Genomic DNA, 16,654 nt, shown 5'->3' on the forward strand with positions numbered 1-16,654 from the left:
CTGACTCTGACTCCTGCTGCTTCTCCAAGCTGAGTGTGTGCTGACCACCATCAAAACACCGATTATGAATAAGTACCTCATACAACTCCACTCCAAATAATCCAAACTATCCCTTTAAACTCAACATGGCAACAGTAATTGGTTAACAATGCAGATTGTAGACATGGTTTCTATTGTCACAGTTAATTTATTTCACGATTGATTACAAATTGAGATGACAGCTGATGACATTGTCATTTAACAGATTATGATATTAATACATTTAAAGATCCAGTGTGTAAGATTTAGAGGGATCTACAGGCAAAATATGGCAGAAATAAAATATAATAAGTATGTTTTCATTAGTGTATAATCACCTGAGAATAATAATTATTGGATTTTGTTACCTTAGAATGAGCCATTTATATTAACAGAGGGGTTCTCTTCCGGAGGCCACAGCAGCCACCGTAGTTTTGTGAGACGGAAAGAGTGAGACAAGTCGTTTCCGATCTGCAAGCTCACTGTTAGAGGCCACTAAGTCAGACACACTGGTCCTTAAAAAAAACTAAATAAAACAAACTATTATGTTAAAGTAAGCACTTAGTTGTGTTAAAAACCACTACTACAATTTAATTCTTCATTAATTATTTAGAAAAACACCTTCATTAACACAGTTATTAACGTGTGACTCAAACAGTCTGCATTGCAGAACACAAACACAGGCAATCGACTAACTAGCTTCATTAATTTCAAAATCATAACATCTGTCAAAGAATAAATAGCCAACTTCCTAGCATGACACCTAAACAACTAACATGATATGGAAGCCATCATTGTGTGCACATTACCATAAAGTCCCATTACCCAAAGAGTGCTCATCATACTGAGGCAGTACCTGATAAAGGTGGAAACAAAGGAGTGCAATGACAGTATGATTTGGTCCAAAATGTAGAAAAGCCAGAAACAAGTTGACTTCCAACCCTGGTGTACAGAGGGTACAGAGAAAGGACTTTCTCTAGAGTGCCGACAGACAAACTGAAGCACAACAATAGAACAAAAAAACGATGGATGGTGAGAATAGAAGGAAACTGTGTGTCATGATCAGTGTTATCCACTAGAGGGAGCACCTGCCTTTGTTTTGGACAGCGATTGAACTTCAGCAGTGACTCTCCGCAGCCTGAGTGGTTGACCTCTCAACACGGCTGCAAAGGCACAATGTCACGTCACACAAGTTAGCTTTCATGTTACATCCACAGTCAGGACAAAGTAGGCACATTATGCACAGGTGATGTTACCAATAATCATCCTGTAAACCCCAATAAAAAGCCCTCAACACAACATGGCACAGAGCTAAACTTAGATATAACCAGCAAAGGCCAAAAACAAAAAAAAAAAATACAGAAATACATTTAGTTGCCATTAACCTGCAGTAATTTAAATAACATTCAGTTTGTAGTGTTTGTAATTTCAAAGTTGGGTGATAAAAACAATGTTTCACAGGTTGTTGGTAACAAAGCAGATGTGACTAATAAAAACATTTCCCCGCTCATTTCCTACTTTAGAAACAAATGCTTATAGACGTCTCTGAAACCAAGAAGTGTAACCCTGTTAATTAGTTCTAACGAGAACGGTTTGATTCCTTTACTAGAAAAAACAACATATTGGCTTATAATGTTGCACTTGGCTGATGGCTTAGTTAATGTGGCATTTCAGCTGCTTTGAGTTGCAGAGTGTCTGAGGATGAAACATGGGAGTGTAGTGCAAGAGGAATGGGGGTTTTGATGAGGCCGCAAGGAAACAAGCTGATAATAAGGTTAAGGCCGCTGCTGTCCGTTTGAAGGAGCCTGAAAAGAGTGCAATCCATTCAGAGAGGCATGAAAGAAAGGAGCCCTTCCCCGGTTTGCAGCATTTCCTCCCCTCAGTCATCGGCGACAATGGACAGAGCACGCAACTCGCTGAGCTTGGCCTCCGTCTCCCTCTCCCTCTGCTCATCAGTCAACCCTGCCTGGTCGATCTGGTCTGTTAGCTCGCTGAAGATCTTGTACATTTCAGTGAAATAGACCACCTGGAGGGCAGGAAGGAAAAAGAAAAAGACTTTTAAAAATAGTCCTGTCTGCCCTCTGATAAAGACCGGACAGGGTCAATCCACAGGCCTTTCTTAGAAGGAGAAAAACTCAAAAATCATATCCAAACTCTGCTCCACTTGCACAAATCTAACCTCGCTGTTGCTTACACTAGTCGGAAGCTGCTGGTCTCATACCTCTTCAACCCTGCTAATGAGAAGTGATTCGAGAGGAGAAGAGGGAGCCCACAGATATCAAACAACTCAGACAAAGCCCCCAAAAACCCAGCACTTCAGTGGGTAGTGACCCTGCTTTTCTCTCCCAATCTGAACAAGAGATAGAGAGTGTTCACTGAAAGCTTTCTTGACACTTCCCACCCCTGCTTCTTCCCCTTAGTTCATGAGTCAGGCTCCCTAGAGAGTTGCTTTGATGATTAATAGACTTTAATCACATTACAAGACTCCAGAAGAGTAGGCAGAGAATGAAAGTACTGGGAAATACAACCCCTTGAAACCCACACACACATACACACATCTCAATATTTATTCATGTGGCGATGCATACGATACCTCACTCTTAAGGGGGCATTGTTGGCTACTCTGAAATTGCATGTGTGTCCTATTGTAAGGTGAAACCAAAGACCAACCAAGATACCAGTGGGATAAATGCCCCCTGATTTGTTTAAGGTCACAATAAAATAGCATCAAGTTGGAATTGAACTAAGTAGAGCTGCAACAATTAATTGATTAGTTGTCAACTACTAAATTAATTGCCAGCAATTTTAATAATCAATTAATCAGTTTGAGTAATTTTTTTTTAAATAAAAAAAAGTCAAAATTCTCTGATTCCGGCTTCTTAAATGTGATTTTCTTTCTGGTTTCTTTGCTCCTCTATGACATTAAACTGAATACCTTTGGGTTGTGGACAACACAAGACATTTTAGGATGTCTTCTTGGGCTGTGGGATCCACTCATCGACATTTTTAACCATTTTATAGACCAAACAAGTAATCCATTGATCAAGAAAATAACTGGCAGATTAATCAACAATAAAAATCTTACATAGAAATAACATTTGTCTCACTATCTCTTTGACACCGTCAGCCAAAGGGAAAAAATCAAGTTTCTAAACCACACTGTACAAGCCTTTTTAAGTTCTCAGTCTGAAAGACTTTTGTATGTTTATACCAATATTTGCCACCTAAACCACATGAGTGGGCCATAAGTATCGGGTTACTGCTGTTTGTGGGGGTAAAGCGGATATTTTTTTTCCCGGAAAGTGGCTGTTGAAAGGGCCATCGGAAATGTCCATATGACCAGTGATGATAATGTACACCAGATCAGTGTCTGGGTGCCCTCTGTAGCATAGACACTCTACTATTACAATTAGTCGAGTCACCACGAGGAGTAAACGCAGCCTCACACAACTGTGACCACCTACGATACAACGAGCCTTTCGGTAAAGCAGAGCTTTAATTTACATGACTTCTGTCTGGGCATTTTAACATACCATAGTCCCAGCTGCTTAATATTTATACAGAGAGGTTACACTTTGACCTCATAGCCTACAAAAATAATGAATAATTTAAGTTGCATCCTTAACAATGCGTGACCACTGTTTCAGGAAACAAAGAAAATCTGAAAGATGGACAAAGAAAGTAATCTTTTTTAACAATGAACACATGCAGCAGAGAATGCAAAACTGAGAAAAAGAAATCAAGACAATGTCTCAATTCATCAACATCTGTACAGGTGGACGGGTCAGGCCAAGTGTCCCATTGACAGTCGCTGGACAGGACTCGTGGTAGTGAAGCCGAAGCCTCACAACAAAGGCAGCCTTTGTGCCTTTTCCTGCTGCCGCTGGGAGCTGAGCAGCAACAGCGGCTGGGAGAGAAGGGAGTGGAGGATGAAACCGAGCACATGCAGCAAGGCTGGGGATGAGGTCCACTGGTCCTCTGGCCACCCACGTGTGGCTGTGTGTGTGTAAACATGTGTAAATGCTCATTCATGTGCGTGAGCTACATGAACAAAGATAATGTGAACAGAATACAACAGCATCAGTGTGTTTGCACTGTGCAAAGGTAGGTAAAAAGGTAAAAAGATTTAAACGTAGAAGACAAAAAGGACCGAGCTCCCATTTGTACAAAAATTTAGTGTTGTTTTTGTTGATTGCTCACTTTGCTAATTTTAACTTCAAAGTACATCATATAACTCCATAATTGTCATTAGGTCGAGGATAATCTAGTTTACTAATTAGGAGTGTGCCAGGGACTGTCCCAAAGAGGAAATGACATGGCCAGGCAGGTCTGGGGTGGGGGAGGGGGACATGGTGGCGCTAACTTGAGACGTCCAGCTGCTTTAAGAGAAGATTCAGGTTAGAGGATGACTTGCAAGGCTGCAGTGGAGCCAGACAGATGAGGCCTTCCTGCGCTAAACACAGTAGTGTGGGCCGTCACTGGGGGTTAATCACATTACGACTGCGTGGAGGGAGACAGACTGCCAGGATTATACACTCCCTTCCATCAGACACTTTATCCACTGTTTAACCAACGCTCAGAGGGCCTAACAGGACACTGAGGGGTGGGTGTGTGTTCATGCATGCGTGAGCGCTTCATTGTGTGCGCATCTCCAGGGGGGATCACTAACCTGTGCCCTGATGAGGGCCTCAAAGCTAGGCTGGAAGTAGTCGATGCGGCTGTGGTAGAACTTGGGCATCTCGTCCAGCAGCTGCTTGTTCTTGGCCTCGAAATCTTCCCTGACCGGTCGCAGCTCCTCTCTGGCCTGGGGTGTGGAAGGAAGGCAGGAAACAAAAGAACAGGTCACTAGCGGTCACTATCAGCTCAAACTTTACATAACATCCCCTCATGTTATAATTTACACATAATTCAACACATTCTTCCACAAAAAAAATGGTGCAAATTCTGAGAAAAACAAATGCCTGCAAAGATAAACAAGTTAGTTTTAAGAATTTCAGCACTGGAGCCATCTTTAGAGTCCTTTTCTTATTGTTCAGAAAGATATTTGCCTAATTCCCACGGAGAAGCAGTGCAAAAAAAAAGGCTGTAATCACGACCACAGTGAGGAGGAGTGGGTAATGTGGGCAGACTTGGCTGTGAGTGGACTCCAGCACCACTGATCTGTGTGTGTGAATGTATTAGTGGGTAGTCTACTGTAGGCACGGAGTTATGGAATGCACAATGAATATGTGTGAGAGGGTGAGAATTTTTATTAAGGGGAAGGGGGGAGTTGCTATATTCGAACTACAACATATTGTTTATCCGCTGCATTATGGTGCGATCATTAGTTAGTTTTCTTTAGACACGCCGGTTGAAATGGCACATGAGTGTTTTGTCAGGATCATTTCTTTAAGTGCACAGGGATTCAAAGGGCAGGGATGTAGGGGCCTCTTCAAGGCTTTGTTCCCCTGACAGTGCTTTTCTCAATGTGTGTGGGTGGCTCGCCATGTGAGGATGTGTTAGAGGCAATAGCATAGGCAACACTGCAGCGCTATCTGTGAATGTGTGCGCTTCTGTAGTGGCCTCATGGTGTGTATGTGTGTGTCTACAATTCTCAATTACGTGCCTGTAGATGTGCAGCAGTGCCTTTTTGAAAAGGCACTACTTGAGAGCCTGGTAGCTTGCGTGGGTGAAGGAGCGCACATGTACAGTATGCATGTGCTCAACTATTTTTGTTCATATCCAGTCAGCATTTGTGTCTTTTTCCACTTATTGCGCTCTATTCACAATACATGCAACATGTAAGAGCAAGTGAACTCTGGTCCTCTGCAGATAGAGGGAGCATTGGAGTGGATTGACACGTGTGGCGATGCAAGCTTTAAACTGAGGGTACCTGATGTAGTTTGACCATGACGGGCCCAGTTTTTTCTTTCTCTTCATACTTCTCCACTTTGGACTGCAACCGTTTGTAGTCCTGCAGCGCCTGTTCCCGGCGTTTCACTGCCATGTTGAGGCTGGGGAAGACACCACCGTACCTGCAACAAACAAGCACACAGAAAACCTTAGACATCTCTGACACAACCGATAGGGCACTAAACAAAATACACACACAAACATGCACACACAAATAAAAAAATACACAGACACTCACACCAGAGTACTCAATTTGCAAAAAAAAAAGAACTATCAAAGCAATTTTTTGCAACAAACTAAAATTACTGAAATCATTAAAGCAGCTTTCCTTGCTCTATGAAATTTGCAGACATGCATTCTGCATCGCACCCCATCTTAATAAAAGTCATTTTGAATTAATAAAATCCCTCTCCTCAACATCTTATTGTAGAGGTACTCTCAAACCCCAGAGGACAGCTCTGCATTAAGCTTCCTCTAATCTATTATCTAATTACTGTAGTTCAAAATGGCATGAAACAATTCATTTTGTGACAATTATCATATTCCAAATGAAAATATATTCTTGCAACGAGAATCCTAGTCTTCAGCACTAAAAATAGGAAAACACTCATCTGTAACTTAGCAACAGGAGTCTGAGCTTCATCCTGGGACTTGTTGCACTGGTTTTGTGGCTGCTTTTAATGGGAAGCAGGAATACTGTATATAGTAATATTTTGTATATATACACACACATACACATATAAATGAAACTTAACCTGAGTGATACATAATATCTAAACTACAAGAATGAAATCTCCTAATGAAGTGTTTCCAAACCTATTTTCTCAAGGGACCCCTTTTCTAACAGAGTAAATTGATGATTCCTGACTAAGTGACATATATTATGGATATCTGAAATTATATTCAATGCATAACAAAAACACAACAGAACAACTGATAAACTGTATAATTAACCCAAACAGTGAACTCAGTGATTGCAGTAAGTCTGTGGAAAATGAGTGATTCAGGTGAATTGTGAGCTGAATATTTCCTGTGAATAAAAATTTAATTTCTATAATAATAAATTTATTTTTTTTTTACCAACCATAAAGATTTAATATGCTTCTTTTTTGACAAATTCAATGTTTCCTTCTCCCTGATGCTTGGCTAATTTTCTATTAGCTCTTTGGTTTATATGGTGGAGTTTATATCTTAAATAATAATCTAAACTTAAAAAAAAATTTAATTTTGTTTTGTTCACAAAAATGAATGACATGGTGAGATACAGACCTACTAGGGACATTCATGATCAATTATTAATCGATTAATCACTGTTAATAATTCAATTAATCAAAAACTTACTATGTTTTGGGTAAAATTTCTCCAGAGCTCACAGGTTTTCTCACAGTTTGGATTGGTCTGCCTTCGTCTGCCTGCGTCTAAAAATGGAAGTAACTGTGCCCCACTTGACATTGTTTCATTTGGCAAGCCATTTTCTGGATAAGGACAAGAGCTGCCGTTTCAAGCAAGAGCCTTACTGTTTCATTATTTTGTTCGTTTAGATTATTTTTGTTTCATACATCAATGTTTAACTAATAATAATAACAACTAATGTGTAACTAGCATTGTTTAAGCCAAAGCCAAAGTACAGTTGAGTAGTACATTTGCAAGTTAAAATGAAGCAAGAGGAAATTTTTATTTTCACTCTATTATTTTTGACATTATATTCTGTGGTTAAGGCAATGGAAACCCTACCGCTTTTGTCCACATGGGGCCTCCAAAATCAACAAAATATGTAAGTTCCTTGTAGTAGCTTTAAATGGAAAACATTTTGTGTATTATTAATAATTAATCAATTCTTGATAGTTAACATGTTTGTTAAAAAAAAAGAAATCACAAAATTTGCAACCCTAAGGCATACTGTATATTTTTTAAAAGGTTATCTTACAGACCCTTTAAATCAAGATGGCCTAAAGACTCCCATGACCCCCAGCTTGAGAACCTTTAACACACATCAGCCTATAAAGACCCAACATTATTTCTTTAAACTGAGGTAGTTATACTCCATTTTCATTAGGATATACAACAATTGGAAATGAGATTGACATGAGCTCTAAAAATCCCAGCAGTCATTAACAAATAAATAGTAAAGCAAACTAAACCATTAAGAAAAAAGTGTTGGCTGTTCTCTCATGTAAACACAAGCCAGTGACAGTGTTGTTAAAAAGCAGGCCACAAGATTATTCACACAGGTGTCTGCTTCATGTGAGTCAGTAATAAAAACAATCGTAATGAAGAGTGAGATATAGCTTTTTTGAATGACTCATTTAAAGCATTTCATCAGCTGTGTAGGCACACTACTACAAGAGTTTATTATGCGCGCCTCCGCCCATAGCGTTATTGGCCACAAAATGTGTGGGCTTCATGATTTACGTTCCTCTCCATGCCAACCCCTGCCCTGCTCTATAGAGCAGATGAGGGAACCGCTGACAACCTGTGGATTGATTGTGAAATCCTAGATGTGTCTGCCCGTGCACCTTACCAGAGGGCAGGAGGGGGGAGTAGAAAGTGATGCGAACTGAAGCTCAGTCTCAGACAAGCATGGATTGTTTACTACAGGAAGTTAGGCAAGGAGTGGTCTTGTAGCGTTTGAGTGACATCACGGAGCTCAGCTCAGCCCAGCCCCGCGGCCCACGCTCTACCGCTATTTATAAAATACCACTTTGGCCCAGTTTATGGCAGGGGTGGATGCCGATCCTCAAGTCTACTATCTGTTCCAGTGTACACATACTTGAAGTGCCAAGGGATTATGTAACTGCCCTCTAGGCATGACTGCTCTCCAACGCGATCGTATTGGCTGATGACAGCGCAGCAGCAAACCAGCTTTCAGGCTGATCGCATTCTCACCGGCGCACTTCACCTGACAGCGTGGTGCAACGTGCTCATGACACACCACGATGGCCTGCTGTTTGTGCTCTAAAGTGGGAAAACACTGCCAGCAACTGCTATGTTTCAGCACACTGAGAGACTTGAGGACCGCTGCTCTCCTGGCGCTGAAGGAGGCGGAAGAGCTAGACACAAAGCCAATTGCTTCTTAACCCATTCCTGTCCTCTACATGCTGGATGATGGTGTCTCACTGTTACATTCAGGACTCTCTGTGTCCAGAAGTTATCGTGACTCAGCTGTGTCAAAGGCTCCCACGCAAGAATACACAGCACTGGTTGAATGATAGTTTGGTCTAAAACTGTCCAAGCACTGGACTTTTCCCTCGATGTCCGGGCCTTGGCTGGACAACTACCGGTCAGCCGGATAGGTCTGCACTTGTGGTCAGTCTTGCTTGAATGAGGTCTTGCTGGTTGAGGGCTGCACAGGGGCCAAGGGCACACCACTGTCCATGTGACAGGTCAGGGTGTGGTGAACAGGCTGGATAGAAATAGCATCTGGACCAGAGAGTGTGTTTATGAGCAGCTGCCAGTCCACAGACAGGCCAGTCTGACCCGTCAGCCAAGCCCAAGTCTGGTCTAGACACCCTCAGTCTAGCAGGCTGGCTTTCCCTCTTGACTATCACCATCACATAACTCACTACTGCAAAGAACACACAGCAAACCACTAAAAATATGGGAAAGGGAATTGTTTATGTGCAAATTACCACCTCCGATGTGTCACGGTCGTGGATGAAGACTTAAGAGTGTCAGACACATACACACACACAGACACAAGATACATCACGTGGCAGGTTTTGTTAAAATATACTTAATGTGAATATAAAATAACTACCACCTGTTGTGTAAATGGTTTAAAAGCAGAGGGCCATGGGAACGTGTGTGTGTATGACGTACATGGCAGCAGAACCTCCTTTGTCTCAGCAGGAGGAGAGTTTGATCTGCTGCAACTTGCCTTGTGCTTTGTTGATCAAAACTCAGACAACTCACGCAGCCTGGATACATGATACACCAGATAAGATGGAAAAAATAGCAAACATCCTGGGTACAAAAAACAGAACAAAACTTCAATTGTAAAACTGCAACAACAAAATGAGATCAAATTAAAGGAGAAATATGTAATATGTTTGTTGTACTAAATCATAAAATTATCATGATAAATTATCAGAGATTAAGAAAACATGTTAAGTTGAAGTATTGGCTTCTCTGACAATAACGCAACCACGGTTTCCCCTTGGTGTCAGATATCTTTTGACAGGGGCCTGGTGTGTGCCAAAGACCGATGGCATCATTAAGGTAGGGCCCTATAGTTTCTGTGATGACATAATCACCTGGGATTGCCAATTTGACATTTTAAAACAGCTATAACACAGATTTTATTGGGGCAGACATTAAGTAAGTGCTAAAAGATGACTGGAAATGTAAAAAAAATACCACTATGTATTGTTATGTTTAAGTGATTTATTTAACACACATTATTACAAAATCAACAACTGTATTAGTGCTTTGCAAAAACTTTGACAGTGTCCGGTTGTTGTGTTTACAAGAACAACAAAAGAAATAGAATTATGACTTAAATGACTTGTAAAATAATTTTTTAAATATGGAACAATTCAAACGGGAACAAAAATCCCTGTCCCCCGCCGTTGACCACTGCACATATTTTTTTTTAAATAAATTCCCATGAAGGACAAGTCAACTTAGGGTTAGTGGGCGGTGTGATACACTGCGGGTAAACCCTGATGCTACACCCAGTATGTTGTCCTTTGAATTTTCCATTCTGATGTGGAACGTCTTTTTTGTTTCAGGCTGTGTGATTTCACACACCACTCATTTCACTTTTACGCACTTTACATGGAAGTGAAGCTAATACTGAATGTTTGCTGAATGACTTAGTGTCTGTTTATGAGTCATAAGAAATCATTAATAATCTTTTAGAGGAGTAGTTGCTTATTCGGGTTAAATAGGGCAATATGTTAATGGAGTCTGGCAGACAGGAAGCAGGCAGTCACTGAACTCCAGCTCCAGAGTGCATTTTTAGAGCAGTGGGCTTTGTTTTCAGGATAACAGGCTTATTTTTACATTGACAGACAACTGACAGAGATATAAAGACCTAATCAGCTTACAGTGTAGGCCACAGCTTGTCAAAGTATACTGTTGCGCTCATCTTGTACTCCTGTAGGTTTAGGGCTTGATTATACTCTTGAACAGACGCATACACGGGCAGCTGTGGACACCACAGACACCTATTAATTCTATTTATTCTACTTTCTGGAGTCTGCTTGGAGGTCAGTGTCCCTGCAACCTGCAGGCAACCTGCCTGAGCTTCAAGTCTGGGAGGAGGAGGTGGGGGTAAACAACTAGCTCCAATATTTTGAATTTGAACTGTAGTAATTAGCGTTGGGTACCAAACCCTAATACGGTCCCAATAGGACCCAGTTCCTATTCGACTGTACCTACTGGACCGAATTCCAACGCAGGTTATGAAGCTTCATTTTGGTGCCGATAACTGATAGTATGCGTTATTGCAACACTCACTCTACATGGCTCTGGTAGCGGGTAGCCTTCTGTTAGCTAGTAGCTTCCTTTAACACAGTTAAAATGCCAAACTAAAAGGTCTGAGGTGTGGCCGCTTTTCCACTCCAAAGGATTCCAACACTGGGTGGGAAGAGCAACAAATGTTTAGAAACAATTGTGTGTACAGGAGGAAGCATCTGGAAACACACAGGGGCACGTGTGTAAGCAGAGGGATGGCTAATAAATGTTTATATATTTTAGGTATACTTTAAACTGTTACCAGTCAATATATTGTTTATTTAAATTTGCTGCAGCAAAGAAAAAAAAACTGTTCTTTATTGTAATTGACTGTCATTTTATGCTTCTCTTTAAAAAAAACAAACAAAAACAAAACAAAAAATGCATCAACCCAACAGCTAAGGCCAAATAGTCCTGTCTGCTTGGGGCCTCCCAACCTGCTCCAGTCTTCTACTGATTGAGAGGGCTGAATGTGGCTTGTCCAGTCAGTGTTCAACCCAGGGCAGAGGTCTCAAAACAGGCCTGACTTCTGTCTCACCCAAAAGAGCAACGGAGCAGAAAGGGCTAGGTTAGGAGGCCGAGATAACACAAATGCCTCAATGCCCACGCACTCCCCCTCCCCTCACATAAATACAGTGATGTCACTCAGTGACCCCGCTGAGTGGATGAAATCCACGTCTGGGCCTCAGAGAGAAAGAAAGAGAAAGAAAGAGACACGGGGGTGTGGGGGTTGGCTGGGGTGGGGGCTTCCTCTTTTTCATTTGTTTACTGTACATTTTACCACACAGAGTATTAAGGATGGATGCCAAAAAAATTTGAAATAGCACAAGCATGTTCCTAACACACACACACACACACACACACACACACACACACTCACACACAACCCATTCAAGGTCTTCCATTAACATTAACGTTCTCCTTTTCAACTCTTCTCTAATCCTCTTTATGATGACACAAGATCACCAATAGAGTATTTTGCGACTAAGTAAACAATGAAAAAATATTCATTAGTGATGGACTAATGGAATCTTAATGGAAGCTTTTAAAGTATAGTAGCTTTTGTGTCTCAGTTTTCTATAGAGGACACTTTGATAAACTAATAACTAATAGTGCTGTGTTTTAAAGGAAAGAAAAAGTTAATGAAGAGGTCAGTTTAGCTTAGCTTCAAAACTCGTTCAAGAACTTACTTCCTTCCTCTGCTCTATTTCAGAATCATGTAAATGCCTAACTTTATAGTCTAAAATACCATCTTTGTCAGACAGCGCCCCCTCCAAACTCTGGGCTGATGTTCGTGGATGTGTGTGTGTGTGTGTGTGTGTGTGAGTGTGTGCACTGTCCTGAGACAGTTCTCCTCTTCAACCAATCCGCGGCTCTGGGCCCAGGAAGCTGGGCCCTTTGCCATATTCTGAGCCTGCCCACACGTCCGCCTGCCGCCCACCAGGAAGAGGAAATTAGAACCATTCCATCCTGTCATTGCTCCGCCACCAGAGTAACACACGAGGAAGAAAGGGCTTAACACACATACACACACACACACACACACACACACACACACACACACTCACTCACTCACTCACACACACACACACACTGACAGACACTGACCCAACCTATTCATGTTTTATGGAGGAATCTTTTCACATTGGTTGTTTTGAAAAATGAACTAACAGTCTCATGGGTTTCAACATAAACTTCCAATAGAAATAGATGCACGTGTTCTCTTACACAGCATATGCTGAACCTCATGGGAGGAGCCAAGAGGAGGAAGCAAAACCTTAACAAGCGCTCCGGAAGATGGGTGGGATAGTCCAACCACTCCCTCCACTACCTCTGCTTTGCATGTGTGTGTACAGTATGTGTGTCTGCGCGCGTGTGTGAGGAAGGGAGGCTAAAGGAATGGAATAGCACTCACAGCCTGCTCAAATGGGGGCGAGTATTAGGAATGAAAACCAAATAAACTTTCTTCCAGACACACTACAACCACCACAGCAGCAGCACTCACTCCCCAGTTCAGTTTTACAATCTGTATTACTACACTGCAGGCCTTCCTGTGGTCCTGCACCACCAGCGTGGGTCAAATAGTAAAAATGTGACAGGGCACTGGACTTAATCTGCCCAGAGTGGATATACGCTGGGTGGAAGAAACAAATTACAACTACTCAAATTATTGTAATTAATGCATTTCTGGGGTATACACAGTAATAATTTTTTGGTGTACCTGTACTTTTAAAAGTACTTTTTCAGGTATGTAATTTTACTTGTACAATGCATGCACTATGTAAACTATTTAGTCACTTTTAAAATCATAATATACTACTGAGTAGGCCTACAATTTGAATTAATATCAAAACCTTTCATCTGCATTTTTGTAGACAATAAGGCAAAACTGGCCAATGAAAACCATGACGTGGATTAAAAAAAAGCTGCCAGTGGTACAAGTTTGTAGAGGTGAATGTAACCACTGGATAGAACAGCGCAGGAGTTGGAAATAATTTAGACTGAAGATCTGGAGAAACAAACCACTTTTGATGGATTAAAAAGTAACTAATACTCCACTCATTCTTGAGAAGTGGGACAAAACCACATTTTCAGGGGGCATTGATTTGTACTCTTCAATTATGCTGCGAAAATATATTTTTAAAAGGTCTATTAAAAGTAATGGGCCAGCCTCCTAGTGATTTAATTTTTTATCAGATTGCATTTTTTGCAGCTGAGGACTTGAATTTTGTCAACTCTGTAAGACACACAAATCAGTTTACACAAAGAACACACATTAGGTGTACTATGAACTCATTTTATAAATCCTTATGAACATATGAATATAACAGAAGAACCTCTATGACAGAGTTGACAGCCAGCTGAAAACTGATGTCACATAAAGGGGTGTGTCCAGGCTTTTTTGACTGAGTGGCCCGAGTGGGGTACTGACTTCTTTTTATTAAACTGAAAAAAGTACTACTTAAACTTAAAGTTAAATGTAACTGAGAGTTACCTCACATCCATCAGCATAGGGCCACAGAGTTGACACATTACTGTTGAAACGCATGTGATAGAAATATTATTTACTGAATTTATCAAAAAACAGAGAGTTTAAGTTTAATACCACACTTTTACACCTATGTTATCAGTAGTTATTGTAAGTTTTAGATTTTGAAGGCTTTTAACACATTTTTGTTTGAAGTTTTACTTCTCATTTTACTTATTTTTTTTTTTTAACACCAGCAGTTTTACTTGTATTTAAGTAATAATATTTCAGTAATTCTTAAGTACAGATTTCAGTGCTCTAACGCTTTTTTTTATTACATCAGGAACATTAAGCTGCAAAAACTGAACCAAACTGCCTTTACAGTACTATTCTGTGACTTCCTAATGTATTTAAATTCACTGTATGACCCTATGTGAAAACATCCACCACTCTGCTACTCCAAACAAATGTTAAACTTATTTGCAACAACTATTTGACCACACTCTGGTATACAGAGACATTTAAAGCCAACTCTTAAAAAATATCAGTAAACAAAAGCGGGCACTTACTTTTTCAGAGGGTCGATAACAGTCTTCTGGATCTGGTTGACCTGTAATAAAAAAAATATAAACTGTTAACAGTAGCAAAAAGCACCACTATATCAAGGGAAGTGACATTACAAATTGTTATTCATTGTCAAATTCAGTTACAATCAGAACAAAACAGCTTCTACATCTCACGTTCATTAGCTGCTAAGTAATGCCACAGCACAAACATCAACAATTGTGTATATTTCAAACAGAGCACTCAAGAAAAATGGAGGGGAGTTGGGGGGGGGGGCTTGCAAAGAAACTTTCGTGACGTTGACTCTTTTATTGTACACAAGCCCTGAGGAGAAACCCCTGAATATTCATTGAGCTTGCGATACAAAAGGATGCAACTGTCAGGGGACGGACATGAAAGCAAAGCCCAACTGATTTCAAATCCTGTGGAGGGTGGGCTGCCTTACAAGATGAAAGTTCTTTGCAAACAAACATTTTAACAATAACAGTTTATATTTTCCTGCATTCTCCTTCTGGTTGCCAGAGCCAACAGGGGAGGGAAGGAGGGGAAGGGGGGTGTTAAATGGAAGTAAATGAACATCTCATCTCGAGGCCTCCAGCCCCGGCACCAAGTCTCATCGACAGAAGTTGGCGCACAATTAATAAAGTTTCCAGCGTCATTTACATTGCAGATTCAAAATGACTGTTACTACTGGATCTCCGAGCATGACAGGATGCTAAGTTAACCAGGCAATTGAGTCAAGTGAGGAGTAAATGCTAAGAACAGTGGAGGAGAATTTTTAAAGCAGCGAGATGTGAAGTGACAGCTGCATGAGAACAGTGAGCAGCTCCGCTAATCATATGTTCACTCGCTATTGGAAGGACAGTCAATCACACAACAACAAGGAAGCGAGATCGCAGCTGTGCTTTGTAAAAATGCCCTGACCATCTATGAGAACATACAGCAACACTCGCTGCTTCACACCGGCACATTTCCAAGTACAAAATGGTTGATTGTGGTTTGAGGGAAAACAGAGAACCAATAACAAATAAGTACATGGGAATTCACATTTTCTTTGTTTTACATATTCACACCATCCCCCCCTCCCCGACTCGAGCTGCGCCGCTGCTTCTAAGGTGAGAGCATGCAGCGAGGAGGGAGAACAACAGCGGCAGATTTGCTTAAGCATGCTGGTGCCCTCTACCCTCTGCCCCTTCCCACAGAGAGGGGGGGGCAGAGCTATTCCTTGGAGGCCCCACAGAGCCTGAGGCCGACGCTCAAGCAGTAGTCTCCATCAGTGAGTCACGGGGCAGAGGCCATCCTGGCACACAGGCCTCCCAAAAATACACACAGATCGCAGAGGAAATCAATATCCCTCCAAACGGAGCATCCTCTACTGCGCTGCCGCCATCTACACTGGGGCTCAGCTTCGGCAGCAGTGTGCCGGCGGGGCTGTGCGCCCTCCTCAGCCCCAGAAATAAACACACAGACCTGGGCCACTGCTGCCTTCATTATCGCTGCACGTTTTATCTGCTGGCTCTCTCACTTGCGGGCCCTGCGGCAGAACATCTCGTCTCAACACGGAGAAGAGCAAAGGGTGGATGCTTTTGTGTCTGTTTTGCTGGAGCAATAGGGTTTGCTGCTGGTGCCGTCAGAATCAACAGTCAGCTTGAAGGGAGAAGCTCGAGTTGTGTTCGAGTGAGCTGTACTGGATTTTAAACACCTAGCAAACCTGAGGTGATATTCCACATAGCAAGACTGACCAAAAAGTGCTCA

The 16,654-nt window shown here is 41.5% G+C and overlaps 1 protein-coding gene across 1 annotated transcript in view; it reads right to left on the reverse strand.

The window, feature by feature from the left end:
* Nucleotides 1-167: 167 nt before the first annotated feature.
* bin3 (bridging integrator 3) overlaps nucleotides 168-16,654 on the reverse strand; it is a 43,219-nt gene continuing 26,732 nt past the window's right edge. The window contains exons 6-9 of the mRNA XM_084728102.1: nucleotides 14,905-14,945; nucleotides 5,891-6,032; nucleotides 4,688-4,822; nucleotides 168-2,044 (exon numbers count right to left, since the gene is read on the reverse strand). Of these exons, the coding sequence (XP_084584228.1) occupies nucleotides 1,898-2,044; nucleotides 4,688-4,822; nucleotides 5,891-6,032; nucleotides 14,905-14,945 (465 nt within the window). The 3' untranslated portion in view covers nucleotides 168-1,897. The remainder of the gene's footprint in view (nucleotides 2,045-4,687; nucleotides 4,823-5,890; nucleotides 6,033-14,904; nucleotides 14,946-16,654) is intronic.

The sequence above is a fragment of the Lutjanus erythropterus genome, chromosome 10, assembly GCF_056507025.1.
Source record: "Lutjanus erythropterus isolate fLutEry1 chromosome 10, fLutEry1.hap2, whole genome shotgun sequence".
In the NCBI taxonomy this organism is placed as follows: Eukaryota; Metazoa; Chordata; class Actinopteri; order Lutjaniformes; family Lutjanidae; genus Lutjanus; species Lutjanus erythropterus.